This window comes from Lissotriton vulgaris, chromosome 10, assembly GCF_964263255.1.
Source record: "Lissotriton vulgaris chromosome 10, aLisVul1.2, whole genome shotgun sequence".
In the NCBI taxonomy this organism is placed as follows: Eukaryota; Metazoa; Chordata; class Amphibia; order Caudata; family Salamandridae; genus Lissotriton; species Lissotriton vulgaris.
Window position 1 is genome coordinate 371,862,324 of NC_141698.1, and position 25,738 is coordinate 371,888,061.

A 25,738-nucleotide genomic window follows, 5' to 3' on the forward strand; every position below is an offset into this window, starting at 1 on the left:
TCTTCTCTTGGATTTTCAAAGGCCTTCAGGACATCTTACAGAATTCACAGGAGCTTGGATCCTGAGAAGCAGGATACCAAGCAATACAGACAGCATGATGGTCTTCTTTCTCACAGGTGAGACACTTCATAAAAAGCAATGCAATTTTGTGAAGAAATTATTTTTTTGTCTGAAAAACCCAAAAATGTGCTGCTTGTTCCTACAGACATTGGGCAAAGGTACTTATTAAAAGGTTTAGAAAGAAAAAGAAACCTCAAACAGGTCAAGCTCAGTGCACCAGTATCCTTTCAACAGGAGCCAGAAAAAAGAACTAGTTTAACTGCCACATTCATTGCATCATGGGATGCTGGTGGGATGATATTCCTTAAAAGAGCAGGACAGTTTTCCTAGACTTTTAAGCTTCACCCTATTCAGTTAAATTGCCCATATTGTCTCTCTCCCGTACTTTAGAAAAAGAAGGAGAAAGAGTTTTCTAGTCACTACATTATTTCTGGTCATTTTGTTTCAATCAATACAAAGATTCTTTTTTCAAGTAAATAGACGAAAATTGGCCCATAAAGCCTCTGTAGACTGTCCTAAAATACTTCTTTCTTTAGACAACTTGGCTTTTCTTCGGCAGGTGGCCAGGACAATTCAATGCTTATGACTGAAAGTGAAGATCTCCTGCAGGGAATGAAAACAAACCTTAATAAAGCTTAGTCACCAGGATCCTGCATGTAGGAGCTGGAAAAAAGAACTGTCTCAACTATCACCTGCAGGGCATGATGGAATACTGGAAGTATGGTGTGCACCCTTCCTTTAAAAAAGAGGTTGTGTAAGAGTGTTCTAGTCACTAGGTTATTTCCAGACACTTTGTTTCTGGTTGAAAATAATTTATTTTTTAAAGTAGCAGAAAATTGACCAATATTGCATTTGCTGATATTTCTAAGATATTTATTTTCTTAGAAGAATTGGATTTATTAAAAAAAAAGCATATGTTAATTTCTTATATATACTTTGTAAGAAGTGCTGGGGATCCTGTGTGTGAAACCAAAGGGAATGATGGATGGAGTGTTGAACATTGCAAGCACTCACCCCCAGTAAACTGATCTGGGTTGAATCCATCATCATTCTTTAGCTCACTCCGCCACCCCAGTTCTGACATGGCCATATGCAAATCAGTCTGACCCTGTGCCTCATGGGAACAGTCCAGCCCAAACTGCCCAGCCTTGTCTTCGCTAGACCAGAAACAAGCATCCTGGGACTGGTTGCTGGCTACTCAGCTGTCATCAGCCAGGCTAGCTTGAATCCATTGGCAAAGTAAGCTAGTGACCCATGTCTGGGCATACCCTGCCAACTTAGGGCGAACAAATTAAAACCAAACGATATGATGGACGGAGTGTTGAACATTGCAAACACTCACCCCCAGTCAACTGATCTGGGGTTAATCATTCATCATTCTTTAGCTCATCCCGCCACCCCAGTTCAGTCATGGCCATATGCAAATCAGTCTGACCTTGCGTCTCATGGGAGCAGTCCAGCCCAAACTGCCATTCCTGTGTGTGGGTGGGACAATTCAGTGCTTATAACTAACAATGAAGGTCTCCAAAATGATAAAGAGAGAAACAGCCTGCACAGGCTGGGAATCCACTGAGGAGACCTTCATCAAATGATTCACCAACCTGTCCGGCTCTTCATTACAGCGCAGGGAATGAGACCTTTTATTTCTTTGCTTTCCTGAGGAATTACGATGCCAAGAAACCCAGACTTATTTATGGGTACAGGCCTTTTCTTAAGTTTTTCTGAGCTAGCTCATTGAAGGCACGAGATGGAACTTACGTTTCATTGATTGAAAGGAACAATCCTATTCCTCGCTCTAAGGGATTCATGAACCTTGTGGGGGTATACCTGAACTATGAGTCGTTAACCTCCTATAGTTAGTGTATCTGGCCTTCAAGGTCATGCTGAGGCCTGCATTACGTTTATTCCTGCCATGACCAACGCGCAAGAGCAATAAACATGGTTCATGAGTATTGGTTTTACTTTTTTACCCTGCTGAAACATCTTAACCCCAAAGGTCACTTAGTCATGATGAGGGGGCTTTACAAAACTACAGAGAACAAGAGGAAATGCCACTTAAATTTGAACTTATGCAACCATTGGAATTATTAGGCACACTTTTATTTTTTATTTTTTATTTATTTTAGCAAAATACATGAATTAGTCAGGAAAAGAGTCGTAATTTACAAAATACATGTACACTGTTGAAAATCATAACATACATAAACGTAAATCAGGAGCTAGATAGATAGAGCACACAAAAAAAACTCGATAACAGTGTATACATAAACATACATTAGAACAAAATCAAGATTAACCATACAATAAAATAATCAATTAATACAACTAATATCCGTACACTCAAGATAAAAGAATAATTGATAAAACCACCAATCAAATAACAGCTTCCAAATGGTTAGTGACTCTGCCCCAGATTTGTAGACCAAGCTTCTTTTTCCTATGCCCCTTGAGGGCATATAAACTATACTCCATATTATGGACTGCAAAAAAACGTGCCCTCCATAATTCGAAAGAAGGCAGTTCCAGTTGTAACCACCAGGAAGCTATTACAAGCCCATATACAGCTGTAACTAGAAATATTAATTTTACATGTTGTTGTAATAGATCTGGGACTAATGAACTCATTTCTACACCTAGTAGTATCTGCGTAGCACTTAATTGTACTGGGCTGCCCAAGATGACAGATAAATAATTCTCAATCTGAGGTAATAAAGTTGTTAGTCTCGGGCACCCAAAAAAAATATGAAGGTCATCCGCAGATGGATATCCACAACGAAAACATTTCCCTGTGATATCGCCCTGCCATTTGGAGATCTTATCGGGTGTGTAGTATAAGTTAAAAATTGATTTGTAATGCTGTGCAGATAACTTTGCCGAAAGAAATAAGTTCATAGCCATCTCCAGAGAATTTTCTACCCGTATATCCTGTCTCCCTAGTTTATTCTCCCATTTAATATTTTGTTGATCTAAATCGTTCGGCTTAGTACCTAATTTATGACCATATAACACTCCTATTTTCGCCTTTTTTATGTTATCTTCAATTAAAGAATTCGCTTGAAGATTTATTACTTTCTGAGATAGAAAATTCCTGATTTGCAGAAACTTAGCAAAATCCTCCCTGGGGAGATGGTATTGCTCCTGAAGTTGCTCAAAGGATTTAAGAGCAAACAAAACAGGTGATGGACAGAATGTGGATCAATGTCACACATTCACCCCAGTCCAAAGATCTGGGCCCAAATCCATCGTTTTTTTGCACTCAACACCACCCTGGGTTAGACAATGGCGATATGCAAATCAGCTCTGACCCTGTGCCCCATGGGAACAGTCCAGTCCGAACTACAAAAGCCATGTCCTTCCCAGAACAGAATCAAGCATCCGAGGACTGGACCGGTTTCGAGGTAACACCTCTCATCAGCCCGGCTAGCTTGACTCCAGTGGTGTGGAGTGCCTGGGACCCACGTCTGAGCATCCCCAGGGCACTTATGGCGGCAATTGCAAACAAAACAGGTGATGAACAGAATGTGGATCAATGTCACACATTCACCCCAGTCCAAAGATCTGGGCCCAAATCCATCGTTTTTTTGCACTCCACACCACCCTGGGTTAGACAATGGCGATATGCAAATCAGCTCTGACCCTGTGCCCCATGGGAACAGTCTAGTCCGAACTACAAAAGCCATGTCCTTCCCAGAACGGAATCAAGCATCCGAGGACCGGACCGGTTTCGAGGTAACACCTCTCATCAGCCCGGCTAGCTTGACTCCAGTGGTGTGGAGTGCCTGGGCCCCACATCTGAGCATCCCCAGCGCACTTATGGCGGCAATTGCAAACAAAACAGGTGATGGACAGAATGTGGATCAATGTCACACATTCACCCCAGTCCAAAGATCTGGGCCCAAATCCATCGATTTTTTGCACTCCACACCACCCTGGGTTAGACAATGGCGATATGCAAATCAGCTCTGACCCTGTGCCCCATGGGAACAGTCCAGTCCGAACTACAAAAGCCATGTCCTTCCCAGAACGGAATCAAGCATCCGAGGACTGGACCGGTTTCGAGGTAACACCTCTCATCAGCCCGGCTAGCTTGACTCCAGTGGTGTGGAGTGCCTGAGACCCACGTATGAGCATCCCCAGCGCACTTATGGCGGCAATTGCAAACAAAACAGGTGATGGACAGAATGTGGATCAATGTCACACATTCACCCCAGTCCAAAGATCTGGGCCCAAATCCATCGTTTTTTTGCACTCCACACCACCCTGGGTTAGACAATGGCGATATGCAAATCAGCTCTGACCCTGTGCCCCATGGGAACAGTCCAGTCCGAACTACAAAAGCCATGTCCTTCCCAGAACGGAATCAAGCATCCGAGGACCGGCCCGGTTTCGAGGTAACACCTCTCATCAGCCCGGCTAGCTTGACTCCAGTGGTGTGGAGTGCCTGGGACCCACGTCTGAGCATCCCCAGCGCACTTATGGCGGCAATTGCAAACAAAACAGGTGATGGACAGAATGTGGATCAATGTCACACATTCACCCCAGTCCAAAGATCTGGGCCCAAATCCATCGTTTTTTTGCACTCCACACCACTCTGGGTTAGACAATGGCGATATGCAAATCAGCTCTGACCCTGTGTCCCATGGGAACAGTCCAGTCCGAACTACAAAAGCCATGTCCTTCCCAGAACGGAATCAAGCATCCGAGGACCGGACCGGTTTCGAGGTAACACCTCTCATCAGCCCGGCTAGCTTGACTCCAGTGGTGTGGAGTGCCTGGGACCCACGTCTGAGCATCCCCAGCGCACTTATGGCGGCAATTGCAAACAAAACAGGTGATGGACAGAATGTGGATCAATGTCACACATTCACCCCAGTCCAAAGATTTGGCCCAAATCCATCGTTTTTTTGCACTCCACACCACCCTGGGTTAGACAATGGCGATATGCAAATCAGCTCTGACCCTGTGCCCCATGGGAACAGTCCAGTCCGAACTACAAAAGCCATGTCCTTCCCAGAACGGAATCAAGCATTCGAGGACAATGAGGTCTTTGTCGACAGTGATACCTGTTTTAGAGATGTACTCTTACGTGGAGTCTTAAAAAAAGAACATGTCCGTTGATGTTGTGGATGATTTCAAAGGTAAGAAGTTTGTGGTACCATCTTAGCTGGTGGAGCCACAACTTTAATGTTCTTTTCAGCCCTCCTCTTTGATGGTTTGGCTTTTGAGGTGGATGGTGCCATTTTAGATATCCCAAAACTCTGCCACAATAGGGAAGCAGCAGAGGATCTCTTTGAAAGGTTTCCACAAGGATATAAAACCACCTTAGACAATGTATATTTCAATGTAGATACCTGTAACTAGCACTTCTTTGTCTTTAGATAGCTTTATCCTAAAGATGTCCCAAGAGATTCAGCAATTAGAAAATGTAGCAGCCTACCTCCTATCTTTTAGAGTTTTCCTGCTGAAGGTGAAATGAATATGACAGAGCTTTGGGTTATGGCCTGCATTATAGAGGCAAAAGATACACTTTACATGGGATCTTCAGTGTAAACCTTTCTGGCACCTCAGTCCTCCCAAAATTAGAGGAGAGTCCTTGGCTGGGAGGACTGATCCATGGTTTAAATAGAAGAAAAAAACAAAATGTACCAGATTTTAAAGGGTTAGGCTGATAAACCATATGCTTACTGGAATTGAGGATTTCAAATTGAAATTTCACTATAAGAGAATCTCAAGGTATTCCCTGGTGCTTGTTACAAAGCGGTAGAGAATATGGCTGTTGGAGCCTGTCCACCTAATTGGCTGGTCACATAATGAGGTTTATGGGCTAAGTTTGCTCTATGAAAGTTTGTCCTTTGTTTTCAAGTAAGTTACTGTATTGAAAATCTGCTATGTTAAACATTAACTACCATGGGTTACCAGGCTGATAATTCAAGCTAGTGGATCTATAAAACATGTAATACTGCTGAACAACTGGCTTACTGACAGGATAACTGTAATAAGGGTCAAGAGTGGGTGTCTGATAAAGCAGCATACAGTCATCCATTTAAAGAACACAACAATGTGCTCAAGTGTGAGCCCTTCACACTAGCACAGTGTTTATGAGTGAAACCCCCTGCTTGATGTACCCATAGAAGTCCCACATATATTTCAAGATATTTTGCAGATACGGCACTAGCCAAATGAGCCAACTCCTACTCCTTGTGAGGAGAGGCTTCTGAAAAAGTCTTCTGTTGTATACTTCTTCCTGCCAGATGAGCTGTTGACAGACTAATATCTTTCTGTAATGCCCAGTTCCAAAGTTTAAGTGCCTCTTCACATAGTTGTTTGGCAGCAAACTCATCTGTGCTGCTTCTATAAGAGGGGGAATTGGTGACTGTAGCTCCTACATGTCTACTATTAGCATGAAGCTGCTTTGAAAAAGAGGCAAGACCAAAACTCTATTTAAAGTATTACTTCTCTAAAGAAGTATCAGTCTTTTCCACCAAAGAGCAGTGACCATTAAAATCCAGCACTTAGGTTTGCCGGTCCTAGATAACCCTGTAGTATCATTCAAGTATGGTGATGCAGCACCATACCTGATCCACAGAACATGAATATGCCCATATATCCAACTCTGCTTGAGTTATTGGTTTTGGGGGTTTCATACCGTCTTGCAGTAACTCTGAGAAGGACTTACGTGTATGTTCTGGCAAACTGATGACATTTGAGGAATTCCTGACTGAATTCCCTGAAGCAAAAACATTTTTGCCAAGTGATTCCAGCCTCCTCGAATTTCTGTCTGTAAGCCAGTAGAAAATATTGCAAAAATATTGCAAAATGAGGCTTGATAATGAGGTTCTTTGGTGCTGCTTGCTCAGAGAGATACCACCATTCATTTGGGGCAGGTTTCTACTTTCTAGAAACAGATTTTGGACACAGTGTGGCCTCGGACTTGTCCCAGGCCACCTTAAGGCCTCTCAAAAGGCAGCATTTCAACGAAACCCACTTGCCAGACAGAATGACCATGAAGAGTAGACTTAAGTAGAAAAGTATGAGTCGGATTGCCAGTGTCTCAACAGCTTTGTAAATGAATGTCTAATTGTGTGCTTACGTGGCTGCAAAGTGAGCTTCCACTGAAGGGAATTCCACCTCCGGATAGATGTCTCTGGCACTAAGGTTTTTCAGTTTGGGCAGCAACACTTTAACCAAATTCATAGGTGAAAGTAGATTGCCCCCTTCACCATCAACTAACAAAGATGTAAACAAAAAAATCAGAGACATTTTCCAGATGGCTCTGGACCCTGCATCTGTGTGAGATATGGAAAAAAGGAACTGATGTCACCAGTACGTGTGTCACTGGTGAGGTGACGCAACTTCATGGCTGAAACCATGAATAGATGGTGAAGCATCATTGCTGAAGAAACAAAATTCAAGATCAGTTTGGCACTTGGCAAGGAGTTCCCCTAAGTAACTAAAAGGGTCCGTGGCCGTGATACCTATAAGAAATTTCTTTTATTACAATGTACAGCTGGTAACTGAAGATAGATAGCTCTGCTATCATAGAGCTGAGTTTACATAATAGATGTACCTTGAGGAGTAACTCAGCTACGTGAGGTCTAGGCTAACATGAATGGTGGACCCAGAAGACCATTTGCTCTCTAAGATTTGAGTTAGAAGTATGTGTGCAAAGACAGAGTGTGCATAAAGGGCGAATCGAGGTTGCGTAACTTGTGTAAACAGGTTGATTCTTAACTGCGGCTTCGGAGGTGGGTGAAATTATATCCTTCGTTTTCAATGGAAGTCTTATCAAACAGTGCATGAACTCCTATGGTGAGGAGCAGTTACCCTCATTTGGAAAGAGTTGCTGTTGCATGGCTGACTCCCCAGACCTACAGAACTGGAGAGGATCTCTAAGTGTCTTTGCAGAGGTCTGTCCATTTTGTGGCTGTCAGGTTCAAATCCCAAAGGGTCCACCTAGCCTTTACTACTATTGCGGTAAATACAATGAGTATCAGCAATAGAGTGACCACGTCCATTCCAGGTCATTACAGACTCTGTTTCTAGTCTTGGACTTTTATGTGATATCCTATTACATTCTGAGTATTTTAGTCTTGTTCTGCATTCACCTAACTAATTAGACTAATATCAGAAATCAGTGATTTGTAGTTGAAAAGTTCGGGGCTGGAGACAGCGTCTGTAATGCGTTTATTTATTTTATTTTCAGAGTTTTATATAGCGCGAACAAGATCTTTGCAGATATCAGAGCGCTTTACATAGAAGAGTACATGAGGGAACAAAGTCAAATAGGTAGGTCGATAGTTCACAGAGTACAGAAGGGAACATGAGGGAACAAAGTCAAATAAGTAAATCAGTAGATCATACAATACAAATAATACAATTGGGTGGCTGCAAAGCAATCAAGTGGGTGATAAGACAGCTCGTACAAATAGATAAGGGGTCAAGCAAGTAATAAAGATCATCGCGGGGTGTTGATAGGGTTCGAGATAGTAGTACAGGTGAATTTAGCCATGAGGATAGCTTTTACTTCTTTTTTGAAGAGTGTAGTGGAAGAGAGAAGCCTGGTTTCGGGAGGGAGTGAGTTCCAAATCCTAGGCGCCATTCCTGAGAAAGAGCGCTTGTATGTTTTCTCCTTCCGGAATCTTCGAGGTTTCAACAGAAGATTGTTTGCGCCTCTCGTGTTTCTGATTCCCCCAGAGATTGTCAATTTCTGAGCAAGGTAGCCGGGTGAGTTTAGGTGTACAGCCTTGTGTGTCATGCAGGCTATTTTCAAATGTATTCTGGCTTCAAACGGCAACCAATTCAGGGATTTCAAGTCAGGGGTGATGTGGGAGTGCTTTTTTGACCCCGTGATGAGTCTCGCTGCAGCATTTAGAGATGCTTTTAGTGGTGCGGTTGTAGTTAGTGGGAGTCCGCAGAGGGAGGTGATGCCGTATTCAATTCGTGGGATGACTAGTGCTTGCACCGCTGTTTGGAAGTCTTTGGCTGGGAGGTAGGGTTTAAGTTTCCTCAGAGTATTGATCTGGAAGTTCGCTCCCTTTGTAGCTTTGCTGACATGTTGCTGCATGTTGAGATTGGTGTCGAGTGTTATGCCTAAAGATTTTGCTGATTCCACGATGGTGGGTTGGACATTGAGTGCGGTTAGGAGTTTAAGCCAATGTTGAGTGGTGGTTATCTTCGCTGGAGGTGCGATCAGAAGGAACTCTGTTTTCAGGGCATTGAGTTTGAGGTGATTGTCGGCAAGCCAGGATTGGGTGCATCTGATCGTTGAGTTCAGGAGCAGGATGTCATTGGGAGATTGCAGTTTGAGGTAGAGTTGGGTGTCATCGGCATACATGTGAAAGTGTACATTGGATTCTTGTAGCAGAGTGGTGAGCGGTTCCATGACTAGGTTGAACAAAGTTGGGGATAGAGAAGATCCTTGGGGGACGCCTAGCGTTACAGGTACTGGCGTGGACATCAGGTTGTTGCTCTTGAATTTCTGCGTCCTGTTGCGGAGAAAGGAAGTGAACCATTTGAGGACAGTTCCAGATAAGCCCATTCTTTTGTTTAGTAGTTCTAGTAGATTCTCATGTTTAACGGTGTCGAATGCGGAGGAGAGATCAAGAAGGATGAGGAGGCAGGTGTCATTTTGGTCTAGCATTTGAAGTGCGTCGTCAATTATGTGAGTCATAGCCGTTTCTGTGCTGTGTCCTGCTCGGAAACCTGATTGGTGAGGGTTGAGGAGATCGAATTGCTCAATGTGTTTAGTCAATTGTAGTTGTGCGCATTTTTCCAGCAGTTTGGCGAGAGTGGGGATATTGGTGATGGGACGGTAGTTGTTGAGATCCGCGGGGTCGGCTGTTGGTTTCTTTAGTAGAGGTGTGACCTGACCAACTTTGAGGGAGTCAGGTATGCTTCCTTGTTGGAGAGAGCTGTTGATGATTTTAGTCCAGAGAGGGAGAATCAGAGGGGTAAAATCTTTTACTGCGAAGGCAGGGAGGGGGTCCGTGAGGTGATTGGAAGGTTTCAGGGTGCTGAGTAATTTGCCAATTTCTTCTTCCGAGTATGTGTCAAAGGTTGACCATGTCGCATTGTTTTTTGGTTCAACGGGTGCTGGGCATTTGGGTTTGGAGTAGAGGCTTGCGTCAGTGAGGAGATCGCTTTTTATTCTGTCGGTTTTTTGGATAAAGAAAGCAGCGAAGTCTTCACATGAGGGTACCACACGCCCAGTGTTGAGTGGTTGTGGTAGCTCTTTGGATTGCGATTTGATTAGCTCAAACAGTTTTCTCGGGCGGTTCTTTGCTTGGTTAAGTTGGAGGCGGAAGAAGTCCGATTTTGAGCGTTTTATTTTCCTGAAGTAGGCGTTTCTCTTCTTCTTCAACTCTTTTAGGTGCATTGCAGAGGGGGCTGATCTCCAGGTCCGTTCTGCCATTCGCATGTCTCTTCTATCTTCGTTGAGACTCCCGTCGTACCATGGTTTGGAGATTTTAATGGCGACTCTTTTTAGTTGCATAGGTGCAGCCTCATTGATTATCGAAGTCATAGAGTTGAGATAGTGGTCAGTCAGGGTTTGGACGTCCGAGGCGCCTGCAGGAGGGAGTAGGAGATTGCAGCTGTTAGGGGGCAGAGAGCCAGGGTTGAGCTTTTTCGAGTTTCTTTTCCAGACCTTGGGCTTGGAGAGCTGCACAGGGTTGACTTTGACTTTTTCGTTGATAAAGAATGTGATAATGTGATGATCCGACCAGTCACAAGGTTGGATGGATTCAAGTTGGATAGACTGCTCCTTGGAGATGATCAGGTCGATGGTGGAGCCTTTCTCATGGGTCGGACTGTTGCATATTTGGGTGAGGTTCAGGGCATCGAGGAAATTTTTAAGACTGTTTACCACTGCGTCGTTGCTGTCATTCCAGCGGAGGTTGAAGTCACCAAGGTATATTTGGGTGAGCTGGCGACCGGAATTGGTTGAGATCATATCCATGATTTGTTGGGAGAAGGTGAGGTTGTCCCTGGGTGGGTGGTATATGCTGTGCAGAGTGCATATCGGTTTGCCCTCACTAATAATGTCGAGGCAGATGTATTCACAGGATGTTGGGGATGGCAGGGATGTGGAATTGACTTTCTGAACAGAGAGGTTGTTCTTGTATATGCATGCGATTCCGCCACCTATTTGGCCTGTTCTGTCGAGCCTGATAATGTGGAAGTTGGGAGGAACCAGAATGTCCATTATGGGTGTCGAGGATTCAGTTAGCCACGTTTCAGTCAAGATGATTAGGTCAAGGCCCTGCGATAAGAGGAGTTCAGCAATGGCTGCTGAGTGTTTCGTCGCCGATCTGCAGTTGAGAAGCGCGCATTTGAGGCGGGGTGTGTAGAGGGTGTTAGATTGTTCTCGCGAGAGAGGGACTTCTCTAAGGTTATTGGGGATGGAGGCTCTGCTGTTTAATGTGGGTGGTCTAAGGGGATTTGGGTGTATCGTGGGAATGTTGCGGTGTGGGGTGCTTGTGTGAGTTTGGGGGGCTGGTTCATAGGAGCGGAGAAGGGTGAGTGTGTCGAGGTCAGAAGAAGAGTTGTGGGTGCGGCGAGGGCGGTTGTTGCGATTAAGAGCTGGGATTGATGTCAGCTTGGGGCATAGCTGAGTGCGAGAGTTGGCCTGAGAGGTGGGGGACACATTTGGCGGGGAGGTGTGGATGTGTGAGGCGTTGCAGGGGCGATGCTGGGGGTGAGAAGGGTGCCATAAGCACCAAGGATGCCATAGATCATGGGGTGTCGAACACAGGGTATCAACATGAGAAACATTCACATACAATGAATCTAAATATACATTATTTATAGTCCATGTAATCCAAGAAATCTGCCATGGTCTGTTCCTTCTGCAACTTCATGAGACGCACTGAGTTTAGAGTTCGATTATGTATGCACAGAGCTTTAAAACCTACGTTTTACACTTGTATACTAACCACTTGAGTTTTTGGATATTGATAACATTAAGGTGACCCTTCTTTAGTGACCAACATGGGAACTGAAAAACAAGGCGATAAATGAAGAAATATTGGAACTGATTGGATGTATCGCATTTCTGTCTCAATCCATGGTAAATTCAAATCCAGGAAAGACCTGCATACCACTTATATTTTTAAGCTGTCTATTTTCTTCGCAATAAAGTGCTCGCTCCAGGTACCAAAGCACATTTCTATTTATGAAAATCCATGCTTAAAACAGGTGGTTACAGAAGGTTCTCTATACGGAAAAGCACCAACATGTCAGCCTCATCGGCTTTGTCTAAGCATTACCCCAGCCAGTTCTCATGCCATTTTGCAAAGCACAGACATCAAACCAGTTTTGGGCAGATCTGTGCATCGAGTACTATTTCCTAAATGTAATTAATTTAATACATTTAGAAATACACCTCGAACTAGGAACCTTACCGTGGCTGAAAAGGAATCAACAGGGCTCAACAGCTCGGCGATAAGGTGGGCCTGGGGCTGGTCCAGTCTGGTGAGCCGTGCCCCAGTCAGCACAAAATCCCGGCTGACCAAATGCTCCAGCAGTGGGATGTAGGAAGGGTGTCCACTGCCTTGCAGGAGACCCTCGGGGAGCACCAGGCAGATGGTCTGGCAGAGGGCGCTGTGGGCTGGCAGGCCTGGAGAAACACAGGGTTAGAAGAAAAGGGTGATCTAAGTGAGGTCAAAAGACTTTTAATACATTGTACTCAACTTTTCCATACAAAGAACGTGATGATCCTTCACTACTCGCATCAAAATAACTTTGCAAAGTCTTCCAGTGAATTTACTGCTAACACCACACATGGGGAAGACAGTGTACAAAGGTTTTCCCATGTGGCCGCAGTGTGAATCTGGGATTCCAATGCCATTGAATAATACCTCAAAAGCGCAAATTTTTTTTGACAACTAATTTTCTGACAGGAGGCATGGGGTTAATTGGACTCATCCGTGAAAGAAGGGCATATACAAGGGAAAAGCTTTGGTGAAGTCACTCACTACAGAATTAATAACAATGATTACAACTTTGAAATATGAGCAGATTTGAGAGGAAGCGCAGAGAGAGGTGCTGGTGTGCTCCCGAAACTAAGAATGCACTATCTGTATATACCACTACAACAAAATCACCACTCCTGAGAATGCCACTACTTCAAATGAGGTGAGTGCAAATGTAAGAGTTGGAGTAAATGGTATTGTTAGGTTTGGAGTAGCGGTTACTGTTAGGGTATTTTGGGAGGTTTTGTGGTTAGCTTAGAGTCTTTACTTAGCTTTAGGTTTACAGATAGGGAAAGGGATAGTGCTAATTGTAGTCATTGCTAAATTTGTGCCGGTGTTTGCAAATGCTAGGCACCAGCACTTAATGCTTAACACTTGCTTGTGACAGCCCAACACTTGCTGATCCTGTCTCATTGTTTTTTTTAATATCCTTTTATTGCAGATAAAGCCAACAAGTAAACAAAGACACAAAAAACAATACATTGTAGCATCACAACACTGCCATACAAATTCGAACTCTCCTCAGCCCATTGAATCCCCCAGTTCCCCCACCGACCCCCAAACAGTTCAAGGCGGCAGCAGAGCCCGGGCCTTCCGGATATACAGCATCAAAATGGGTACTCTCAACAGGGGCACATAGCCCACCCCGATCATTATTCAATTGCCCCCAAATTTTGGCTCCGGCCCTCCTCGACCAGTCTCTCTGCTAGCATGCACCAGTCCATGTCTTACTTCTAATCATCCAGTTGCGGTGCCCATTTGGCCTTCAATGCCTATGCAATATTGCGCTTCGCTATCATCAACCCCAATGTCATCTACATCTGGCCCGTTTGGGGAAGGTTAATCACATCCCAGACATTCAAGAGACAACACTTTGCTGAGGCCCCCATTGCACTCTCACAAACAACAATAAGGCATATCCACTGACTCCCAGTACTGCTGACTGGTTGGGCAGCTCCTAACTTTTAGAAAAACGTTCCTACCGGGCCACAATTCCTATGATACAATGAAGTCATTGTTCTGCCTGTCTTCACCATAGTAGTACATGCATAGTAGCATCTATGCAGAATTTTTGATTGCACTAGTCGGAACCTGGATCTTATGGCCACCTCACGGGGGATGGCAAAGCCTTTGGTCCCACATCATCCTCCAGGCCCTCGAGGTCTCACTCCCATTGTTCCCGCTGCCGAGCTTGGGTATCAGTTGAGTTATTATTATCAATTTACTGTAAGTAAGGAAGATTGCCTTTTTGGGCATATGGTCTGTCAACAAATCAGTCCTCAAGTGGCGACGATTCAGGGAGCAGCTCCCCAGGCAACTCCTTCTGCAATGCGTGGCATTCTTGCAGATAGTGGTAAGTTTCATAGGCTGACAATTGTTACTCGCTTTGAAGTTCTCCAAACTGGATCACCCCTCCCTGTGTCCACAGGTCTCCCACTCTGGATGGGCCAATTAGGTCCCATTTGTCAAAGCCACGTTGTGACCCCAATGTGCCTAGTTGTGCAGTGTCCCACAGGGGTGTTGCCTGCGTAATCCTAGCACGCCAGACCAAAACATTCAGTGTTTTGATCCAGAGGATGAGTTCGACTGCAATGTGTCCCAGGAAGGTTGTGGTGCGCGCACCCCCTAAAATAGCCCCGAGGTAGCCCCCAGGTTGCATAGCCTGCAGGTCCATTCAATAGGCTGGCTTCTCTTCAGGAAGATCGACCCAGTGATTAATGGCAATGAGTTGCGCTGCCCAATAGTATTTTTGTATGTCAGGCAGGGCTATGCCACCGTCGTACCAGTTCTCAACAGTTTTTGGGTGGCTATTGGTGCAGGGCCCCTATCCCAGAGTAGTATATGGGTTATGCTTTCAGTCTCTTGGAAATAGGATGCCAGGACTGGGTAGTGGGAGATCTGAGGGGCATAGAGAAAGCGGGTTAATGCCATCATTTTAAATAGGGTGGTTTTCCCGTGAAGCGACAGGGGCAGGGCTCTCCTATATTGGACATCCCTTCTCAGGGGCACAAGTGGAGGCTTCGGGTTGCGGTTATAGAAGACGTCTGGGTCTGTAGTGCCATAGATCCCTAGGTTGCAAAAACCCTCTTCTATAATGCAAGCCGCACAGTCCCTGGGGAGGCGTAGTGCACATGTGTGAAGGAGATAAATCATGGATTTATTCCAGTTGATGGTATAGCCAGAATACAGACGGAACAAGGTGAGTATGAGCAGGATTCTCTCAAGTGTGAAGACAAGATCTGAAACGTAAAGTAGAGTGCCATCTGCATAGAGGGTGATCTTGCCTTCCCAATCCTCTGCCCCCTCAGTCCTATTTTCAGGGGTCACACCTAATCCAGGCTGCCAATGGCTCCAAGATCATTGCCAAGGGCTCAGCATAGAGGAGCCATAGCCATGCTATGAATTGCGGGCTGAAGCCCAGCCTGGCCTGGATTTTGGACATGAATGGGCATTCAATCGTATCGAAGGCCATACATGCATCAAGCATGAACACTTGGGCATCTTCACGTATCTCAGCGACACAACCTAGGATATCATGTAGTCAAAGAAGATTGAGAGAGGTACTTAGCCCCAGCATAAATCCAGATTGATACGGATGGCTAAATGTCTTGACTACCCAAACCAGCTGGGAAGCCAATAGTTTTGCTAAACTTTTAACCTCCACGTTTAACAATGAGAGAGGCCTATACGAGGTGCAGTCCTGAGGAGGTTTGCTTTCTTTATGTCTCACCACTATACTGGTCAAAATTTGATCTCTGGGCAGAGAGCTCGTTTTGCGACTTTCTATAAATATTCGCATGAGGAAGGGAGCGATCCAGCTCAATGTGTAGGGCAGTAAGGCCCACTACTTTGCCAGAGTTCCAGTCACAGATTGCCTGAAAGACCTGTGAGCTGAACATCATCAACAGTTCACAAGACTCTTCCGCCGTGATAGTGAGCGCTGGGGAGCAAAAGTTGTGATGTAAGTCGACTTGATCTGTGTCAGTGAGGCTGGATCCCAACTCATGGATTTCCTGCTCAAGCATCTCTTGACGGGCCATTTTGTCCTTTGTATGCCCCACTGTCAGTGAGAAACCCTGACCTTTTGTGACTGCTTTGGTGCTGTTTCAATGTCACACGGTTTAGGGAAGTGGATTAAAGCAGGAGGTAGTTACCCACAGTGACTCCAAGGTCTTTCAGTTAGTTGCTTAGGTGGCTCGATTTGAGTGGCTCCCAAAGGTTAGGCTAGGCCTAGAGGCTTCAATGTGGGTCTGAGGGTCCAAACTCCGCGTCACTCCTACCTTCACAACAGGTGCCCTGCAGGATATCAAGGACAGTCAAACGCCTCACCACTGCACATTTAGGACGCGGAGGGGCAAGGAAGACCATCTTTCAGTGGCCCAGTGAGGAGCCCCATATCTTGAATATGTATTGGGCCTCCTCCACCTATTATACTGTTCTGGCAATTACTCCCCCCTTTTGGGCACACTGTCCGTGGGCAGTAATAAGGCTCACACTGCTTGGGGTCTGCATTCTTCACGGCCCATCACACAAGGTTTCGTCCCTCTCCAGAGCCCGCTGCACCTACCACAGGGACTCTCCCGATGTAGAGGCTCTTTCTTGCACTCCGCTGTGAGTCAGCCTGAAGAACATCTCCATGTCGCTTGTCACCAGGCCCTCACAGCTCATCTCCCCTCCAATGCTACTGCGCTACAGCCCTCAGGAGCATGTCACCCGGGGCTGTAGTCAGTCGCGCTGCATCCCTCGCATGTCTCCCTGGTGCTCCATCACACCTATTTTATCTGGTGCAGGGCCCAGGAGGGGTCATAGACTTCTCCCCCTCAGGGCATCTCTGATGAGAGCCAGCGAGCTCCGCAGACGAACCTCACCCCCTTGCCGGCAGACATAGCCGCGGTCAGTCTCGTACGTGAGGTCGAGGCCTTACTTTATCGCACAGGCACAGTATCACAAATTAAAAATATTCGATGCAATGGTTTTTCTGTGGCATACAGGTTGCAGATCTGAGGTCTGTTCGCCACTGGGCATGGAAATTGTGCCAGATATTTAAGGGACTGAGCCGATGGCTGGGACGAGCTGCTCTACTAAGCAGCCATCTTGTAGGGCGGTTGGCCACGCCCCCTCATTTCCCTGTTTTTGAATACAGAACATGACCAGGCATTTTTCAATTCAATACACCGATATATGCAATACCAGTACATGTAGGACAACTGGATGTGACCTGGAATAGTCCTAATGGTCACCTTGGTAGGAATGTGATGACATTTGGAAGCACTGGCAGGGGCAGTTGGTGGTGAAATCTTCAGTGGCTTCCTGTAAAATTCCTTGGGCCTTGGCATTGTTACAACTTAACCACTGGTTTTACAGCAAGGGTTATGGTTTGCATTTTGTCTAAGGTGTGGGTCTGCGCAGCCGTAGATTTAGGGTTACGCCTTGAGTGAGGCTAAAATGTAGGACTGGGCTTACTACTAGAGTTAATGTCAATTTTAGGCACTGAGTTAGGCTTAAAGTAAGGTTACAATTTAGAGATTAGGTTCGAGGTTATCACACTTCCTCTTGTACTCAGTTTATTCAGTTTAGGGGTTCTCTAAGAAATGGTAATTTCAAAAGAGTAGATTCTATGTAGTGGTATGATGTTGTCGTGTGTTATATGAACTGATATACAACTAGTGCTGCCTGGTACATAATGTTCTAATAGAGCTTCACCGTGGACCCAGGCCCATTTGTGCTCTAAATTCCATGTGTGATATGATCGGAATGTGCTGCCCTGGAAAAACTTAGCAAAACAATACATGACTGCAACATCCAGCTAGACAGAAAATGGCTGCCAAAACGTCACAAATGTCATATCATTAGTAGACAGGATGACATGCTTTCATCAAGCACTGATTAAATGAACTGTGTATTTCGTATTCCGTATCAGACTCTGGGGAGGGTGACTCAGTCAGCACTTATACCCATTAGTTTTATTTGCAAATTGAATAGACCTTGTCAGGCTTCTCTCCCACTCCTTCTCCAATCTGTGATGGTGATGAGGCATATCTTCCTCTCTGATCAGTACCAGAAGAACTAGACTGCAAATGACACCCCAGGGAAAACATCCAAGTATGTGGAGAACTGCTGAAGGGTTTAGTTATTGTATCCCTGGTACAAGAGTAACAAGACATTTCTGAGATAAATAAGAGTGGGCGATTGGAAAAGATGGGATCTGGGAAGCTTTGGAGGTGTCGGTGAAGGAACACTACTTTCTTGGGGCAGGAATCAGCAAAGTAAAGCAGGCTGTTAGGAGCTGTTTAGCGGCAAACAGAAGGATCTGAAGATCAAGCACAGATCCCCTTGGTTGACTAAACCTTAAAACAGGCTTGCAACACTCCCAAAGCAAAGCTGTTTGCAAACCGCAGCCTAGTAATAATACCAGTGAACGAAAAAGGTTCTCTGACAGGTCTTGCTTGTAGGTGAGGTATTCCAGTAGTTGAAAATGAATTAGAGCAAACTGATGTTCTTAAATAGATCCTTAAATATAATCAAAATAAGCTGCCTACGGAGAGACTCCTTAATAAAAGGTCAGTCCAGTACATCAATTACGAGGAAGTCCATATTACCCTGACATATTATTATGGCTATGGCCAGTATTACCCAATGACCTTCAGAGTAATTGAAACAGACCACTGCTATTGACAACCTATGGGGCATTCTCGAGGTTGGGTAAAATAACCAGTGTTAAACTCAACATAGTTCCAACTCTCATTTACCTAAACAAGGTGGGCCCAGTGTTGATCTCGAGATCTAAACTACCTGAATTACGAAGACAACGAGAACATTTACCTATGGGGAACATAATGTATCGTGGCATGGTTGCACTTGCTGCATCACTTTTGGACGTGTTGCTTGGCACATCCAGACCAGATTAGGTCCTTCGAAGCAATCTGCATCTGTATATATATATATATATATATATATATATACATGAGTGAGACATTGACCCCCCTCAGCCAAGGTCTTGTAGCTTCGAGGCACAAATGCCACAGATATGTGCCATGTGGCTAAGGAGATGGGACATGGATGGTGACCAATATCAGAACTCACACTGGAGATCTGGGACAGGTTCTTTAGGAAAAGGGGCCTCTAACCCATTTCACCTCAAACCCCTATTTTCAAAAATGATGACATTATTTTGACAAGAGAGGATGGAGCATTGTGTAAATGGTACGCTTGCAGATCAGGGAGCTGTTTGCAAATACTGAAACAGAACCCTTTAGGATCTGACAAAATCATTTTGTGGTGACTGAATGTCACATGCTTTCCTATAGCCTGCTGTGTCATTGGGCATTGAATAAAAAAACGAAAGAGGGTAGCAACGAGAGAGAAGAAGGCCTCTGAAAAAACTAGAACGCAATCTATGCTTTTCGTATTGAAGTGTATTCATGCTTTTTTATCCATTGAGTGCTATTTGAAGTGTCATCTGTGGAAGCACTTTATTGTTTGAATGAATTACTGAATAAGAAAAGAAATACTGAAGAGAAAAGCACTTTAGCGGCTTCTTATCCTTGATGGTTGGGGGAGGCAGTGAAATGAGAAGCTTTCATTCATAAGATAATGAAAAAAAGATTTAGCACGAGAAATGTGATACCCACGTCGAGAATGCACAGGGGGAGCTGCTAGGAGCTCAAGTTGTATTCAGTATAAGGAGGTGAGCAAGGGGAGAGCTGCTAGGAGCTCAAGTTGTATTCAGTATAAGGAGGTGCGCACGGGGAGAGCTGCTAGGACCTCAAGTTGTATTCAGTATAAGGAGGTGCGCACGGGGAGAGCTGCTAGGACCTCAAGTTGAATTCAGTATAAGGAGGTGCGCACGGGGAGAGCTGCTAGGAACTCAAGTTGTATTCAGTATAAGGAGGAGCGCACGGGAAGAGCTGCTAGGACCTCAAGTTGTATTCAGTATAAGGAGGTGCGCACGGGGAGAGCTGCTAGGAGCTCAAGTTGTATTCAGTATAAGGAGGTGCGCACGGGAAGAGCTGCTAGGACCTCAAGTTGTATTCAGTATAAGGAGGTGCGCACGGGGAGAGCTGCTAGGACCTCAAGTTGTATTCAGTATAAGGAGGTGCGCACGGGAGAGCTGCTAGGAGCTCAAGTTGTATTCAGTATAAGGAGGTGCGCACGGGGAGAGCTGCTAGGACCTCAAGTTGAATTCAGTATAAGGAGGTGCGCACGGGAAGAGCTGCTAGGAACTCAAGTTGAATTCAGTATAAGGAGGTGCGCACGGGGAGAGCTGCTAGGAACTCAAGTTGTATTCAGTATAAGGAGGTGCAGTGCAAGATACTCTTTAGACGGTACCTGACACGGTGGTGGGTCACTATAGTGCATGCCAATATCATCAAATCCTCTTTATCGGCCTAACCACTACATTCCATGGGAAGTACACAATTACTCTCATTATCTCCATTTATTAAACTCACTATCCGAACTGTTAATAGTAATTATACACGTACCTTATGATGTGATGGTGAGAGACGGAATGGGTGTGATATTATTGTAGATAATATTAACTACCCAGATAGGGTGTCATACAACCCCTGACTCTCTTTAGGTGTGGACAGTTAAATCCAGGTGTCTCTAAAAAGTGTTATAGTTGTGATGGGGAGGAGAGGAGAGGGAAGCGGAACAAAAGGTGGTTCACATGTGGCAATTTTGTTCTAGGATCAGATAGTCTGGCTGCGAGTATCAGCCAGGATTAAGAAACTGAAGGTGTTGCATTGCTCACACAGTCTACCGTTGTGCTGCTGGGACACCCTCAGTGGGATCTCTATCTGATAAGACAAGAGTAAACCTTATTAAAAACATCTTGACAACAAAACTGGTTATAAACACCTCTTGACGACAACTAAACAGATTAGAAAACCTCTTGACAACAACTAAACTGGTTATAAACACCTCTTGACAACAACTAAACTGATTGTAAACACCAACTACACTGGTTATAAACACCTCTTGACAACAACTAAACAGATTATAAACACCTCTTGACAAAAACTGGTTATAAACACCTCTTGAGGACAACTAAACAGATTATAAAACCTCTTGACAACAACTAAACTGGTTATAAACACCTCTTGACAACAATAAAACTAGTTATAAACACCTCTTGACAACAACGGAACTGGTTATAAACACCTCTTGACAACAACGAAACTGGTTATAAACACCTCTTGACAACAACTAAGCTGATTCTAAACACCAGTTGACAACAACTAAACTGGTTATAAATACCTCCTGACAACAATTAAACTGATTGTAAACACCTCTTAACAACAACTAAACTGGTTATAAACAGCTCTTGACAACAACTAAACTGGTTCTTAACAACAACTAAACTGGTTATAAACACCTCTTGACAACAACTAAACAGATTATAAACACCTCTTGAAAACAACTAAACTGGTTATAAACACCTCTTGACAACAACTAAATTGACTGTAAACACCAACTAAACTGGTTATAAACACCTCTTGACAACAATGAAACTGGTTATAAACACCTCTTGACAACAACAAAACTGGTTATAAACACCTCTTGACAACAACTAAACTGATTATAAACACTTCTTGACAACAACAAAACTGATTGTAAACACCTCTTGACAACAACTAAACTGGTTATAAACACCTCCTGACAACAACTAAACTGACTGTAAACACCTCCTGACAACAACTAAACTGGTTATAAACACCTCTTGACAACAACAAAAATGATTGTAAACAACTCTTGACAACAACTAAACTGGTTATAAACACATCTTGACAACAACTAAACTGGTTATAGACAACAACTCAACTGGTTATAAGCACCTCTTAACAACAAAACTGGTTATTAACACCTCTTGACAACAACTAAACTGGTTCTTGATAACCACTAGACTGGTTCTTGACAACAACTAAACTGGTAATAAACACCTCTTGACAACAACTAAACTGGTTCTTGACAACTAAACTAGTTATAAACACCTCGTGATACCAACTAAACTGGTTATAGAAAACAACTAAACTGGTTATAAACACCTCTTGACAACAACTAAACTGGTTCTTGACAACAACTAAACTGGTTATAAACACATCTTGACAACAACTAAACTGGTTATAAACACCTCCTGACAACAACAAAACTGGTTATTGACAACAAAGAAGCTGGTTATAAACACCTCTTGACAACAACGAAACTGGTTATAAACACCTATTGACAACAACTAAACTGATTCTAAACACCATTTGACAACAACTAAACTGGTAATAAACACCTCCTGACAACAACTAAACTGATTGTAAACACCTCTTGACAACAACTAAACTGGTTATAAACAACTCTTGACAACAACTAAACTGGTTCTTAACAACAACTAAACTGGTTATAAACACCTCTTGACAACAACTAAACAGATTATAAACACCTCTTGACAACAACTAAACTGACTGTAAACACCAACGAAACTGGTTATAAACACCTCTTGACAACAACGAAACTGGTTATAAACACCTCTTGACAACAACGAAACTGGTTATAAACACCTCTTGACAACAGCTAAACTGATTATAAACACTTCTTGACAACAACAAAACTGATTGTAAACACCTCTTGACAACAACTAAACTGACTGTAAACACCTCCTGACAACAACTAAACTGGTTATAAACACCTCTTGACAACAACTAAAATGATTGTAAACACCTCTTGACAACAACTAAACTAGTTATAAACACCTCTTGACAACAACTAAACTGGTTATAGACAACAACTAAACTGATTATAAGCACCTCTTAACAACGAAAATGGTTATTAACACCTCTTGACAACAACTAAACTGGTTCTTGATAACAACTAGACTGGTTATAAACACCTCTTGACAACAACTAAACTGGTTCTTGACAACAACTAAACTGGTTATAAACACCTCTTGACAACTAAACTGGTTATAAACACCTCCTGACAACAACTAAACTGGTTATAAACACCTCTTGACAGCAACTAACCTGGTTATAGCAGCACTCTTAAACAAGCATTTGCAATGCAATAGGTCTCGCCTTAGGAAAGTTGGAGCTATTGGTATGGTAAATGACAAATTTTTTATTTATGTGTTTTTTTTTTAACTAACGTAATTAATAGCTTTGTCATTTACAATGCCAATAGTTGAGCTAATCCCATCGGCCCACAGATGCTCCACATGCTCAGGGCCGTCTCATAGTTCTGGCTGTTTCACAGTCCCTGCCGGCCATGACTACTTTATTAGGGGGCAGTGACCTACTGTCAGAGTTGCCTTTTTATGTGTCCGCGGGCCCTCGCAGTGCAGGGGCTGTGTGAAGTTCATCGGGCTGCCCTTGGCTTCGGGACAGCCCGGCTGTATCGGAAGAGTGTTTTCTTCTTTGACTGAGGTGGCAGTCTCTCAGCTGGACCCGTGGTGCGGTGCTGCGTTCGACCGCTAGATGGCGCTGCCGGAGCTTGTGCCGTGTACTGCAGCAGCTCCCCCCTTTGACGGTAGGCCACCCGGGCTGGAGCCGCTGGCCGGATCCACGAATGGGCCACTTTTGAAACTCACGGAGTTTGCCACGGCTCTCTCTGTGTGCTGCTGAAGCCTGGGGCCGTCCGGTGGTGGCATTCGGCGCTGGGTCTAGGCGCTTGCTGCCAGGCCGGAACCTATGGCCGCGCGCCTACCTCTGGACCACTTTGAGGAAGGTAGGAGGGGCCCAGCAGGGATGGTGCATGTGGGCTGATTAGCTCGCTGGGGGTGACTGAGGTGCTTTAAGTGTGGGCCACGCAGCATGTGTACATTTTCGTCCGGCTCACAGGGGTGCAGGCTTCGCATCGGGCAGCAGCAGCCTTTATTTCTCCCCTCACTGTCTGTACGCGCCCCAGACTGACTTGAATGCGACTATAGGGGTTCGCAGTATTGCTAGGTGGCACGGAGTTTGCTGGGCCCACGATCACCGTCAGCTCCGCTGCCCGTGTGTTGAGTTGCGCAGGAGCGGGCGAGAGAAGGGCTGAAGGCTTGGCAGGCACGGCTCCTCGCTCACTGTCCGTTGCAGGGTGGGTGTCCCGTCAGCATGGGATTGCGGCAGAAATTGAGGGGCGGTCTCCTCTGCAGGACACTACAGTGTTAATGCTGCACGTTATCGCTCTGCACTGAGAAGGTTTTCTACAACTGGTAGCGCACATATTTCAAAGTGTTTTCATACACAAAAAAGAAAAAAACCCACTTTGCGTTGTTGTAGCTGCTGCTTGCTACATGTTGGAATGTGTGTTCCAGCGGAGTTTCTTCAAGTTCCCGCTTCCCGCCGGGCCGCCGCGCTACCTGCGACGACCCGGAAGCGGTTGGGCAGCCGACCAATCGCAGCGCGGCCCCAACCGGAAGTCCCGCCCCCATCGCGGCGCGAGAGAAAAGCCACTGTCCGAGGAGCCCCGAGGGCTCCTGATCGAGTCCCGGTCCCGAGATGGGGGACCGGGTGAAGAGCGGCCGGGCGCATGGGGAAGGCGGGGCTCTCATGTGGTGAGAGAGCCCCGCAAAGCGCTACCGCCGCCCGAGAGCCAGAACCGCCGCCGAGCACCGCCAGAACAGGTGAGTGTGTTGAGGGAGAGGAGGGGTGAGTGGGGGTGGAGTGAGTGGGGGTGGGGTGTGCGCGTGTGTCTGTTGTAGTGTGTCTGTGCGTGCGTGTGTGCGTGCGTGTGTCTGTTTAAGGGGGGGGTGCGTGTGTGTGTGTATGCAGTGTGTATGTGCGCGTGCGTGAGCCTTTCTTTAAGGGGGGTGCGTGTGTGTGTATGCAGTGTGTATGTGCGCATACGTGCGGGAGCCTTTCTGTGCATGGGAATATCAGGCACGGCGACGCGACGTGCGCGCTCACGAGCTACAATCTCCAGGAGGACAAGCTCGTCACAGTCTGCAGTCCACATTCCCCGGAAAGTGGCAACATTAGTTGTCTCCCTAGACAGCAAAGCTTCGCTTTGCTTTCGTCTAGGCGAGACCTAAAAAGGGACACAATCTCTCCCTAGGCTGTTATAGGAAAAATATGGCATCTTTTAGCGATGGAAGATCTAGCACACCACATACATACGACAAGATATTTATTCATAATGGCGTGGGCTCCAATATATTTGGTTGAACAAAACATATTTCAGTGGGCCACACAGCCTGAGACTGTTGAACCTTCTGCCTCACAAGCTGTTTGTCTGTGGCCTGGCAACGCACGTCGATTTAGATCTCCTGTGTGCAGACCCGTCTGTGAATGCTGACATTCTTTTCATGCAAAGGAAAGGCGTGCTGAGGGGTAGAGAGAGGAAATATGAACTTTATGCAGGTGGGTTTAATAACCAAAATTTCTCTTTGATATGTTACTGTTGTTTTTGCCACGTCTTTAAATGCCAACAAAAAGGTGTGACATAAAAAAAATAATTCCATCTAATCTAAAAACCGGCTCTATTGCCTAACAGTGACTAGGGGCCATATGTATCAAGCCTTTTTTGATTGGCCAAGGCTGAAATTCGCCGAATTTCGGCCTTTGCGAATCGCAAAAGGTTAATTAGCATGAATTGAAATGTATCAAACAATCGCATCTTAAGGAATCGCAAATACTAGCGATTCCTTAATTTGCCATAGCATTTAAGAAATCGCAATTTAGCGATTCCTTAAATGCTATGTATGAAGCATTTTACTGTTGCGAATTCAGCTTAAG

The 25,738-nt window shown here is 45.0% G+C and overlaps 1 protein-coding gene across 1 annotated transcript in view; it reads right to left on the reverse strand.

Annotated features, from left to right (window-relative positions):
• Nucleotides 1–25,738, reverse strand: part of DNAAF8 (dynein axonemal assembly factor 8) — a 1,006,155-nt gene that overhangs the window by 146,012 nt on the left and 834,405 nt on the right. Inside the window, exon 28 of the mRNA XM_086939618.1 lies at nucleotides 12,462–12,676. Coding sequence (XP_086795744.1) covers nucleotides 12,462–12,676 — 215 coding nt within the window. The remainder of the gene's footprint in view (nucleotides 1–12,461; nucleotides 12,677–25,738) is intronic.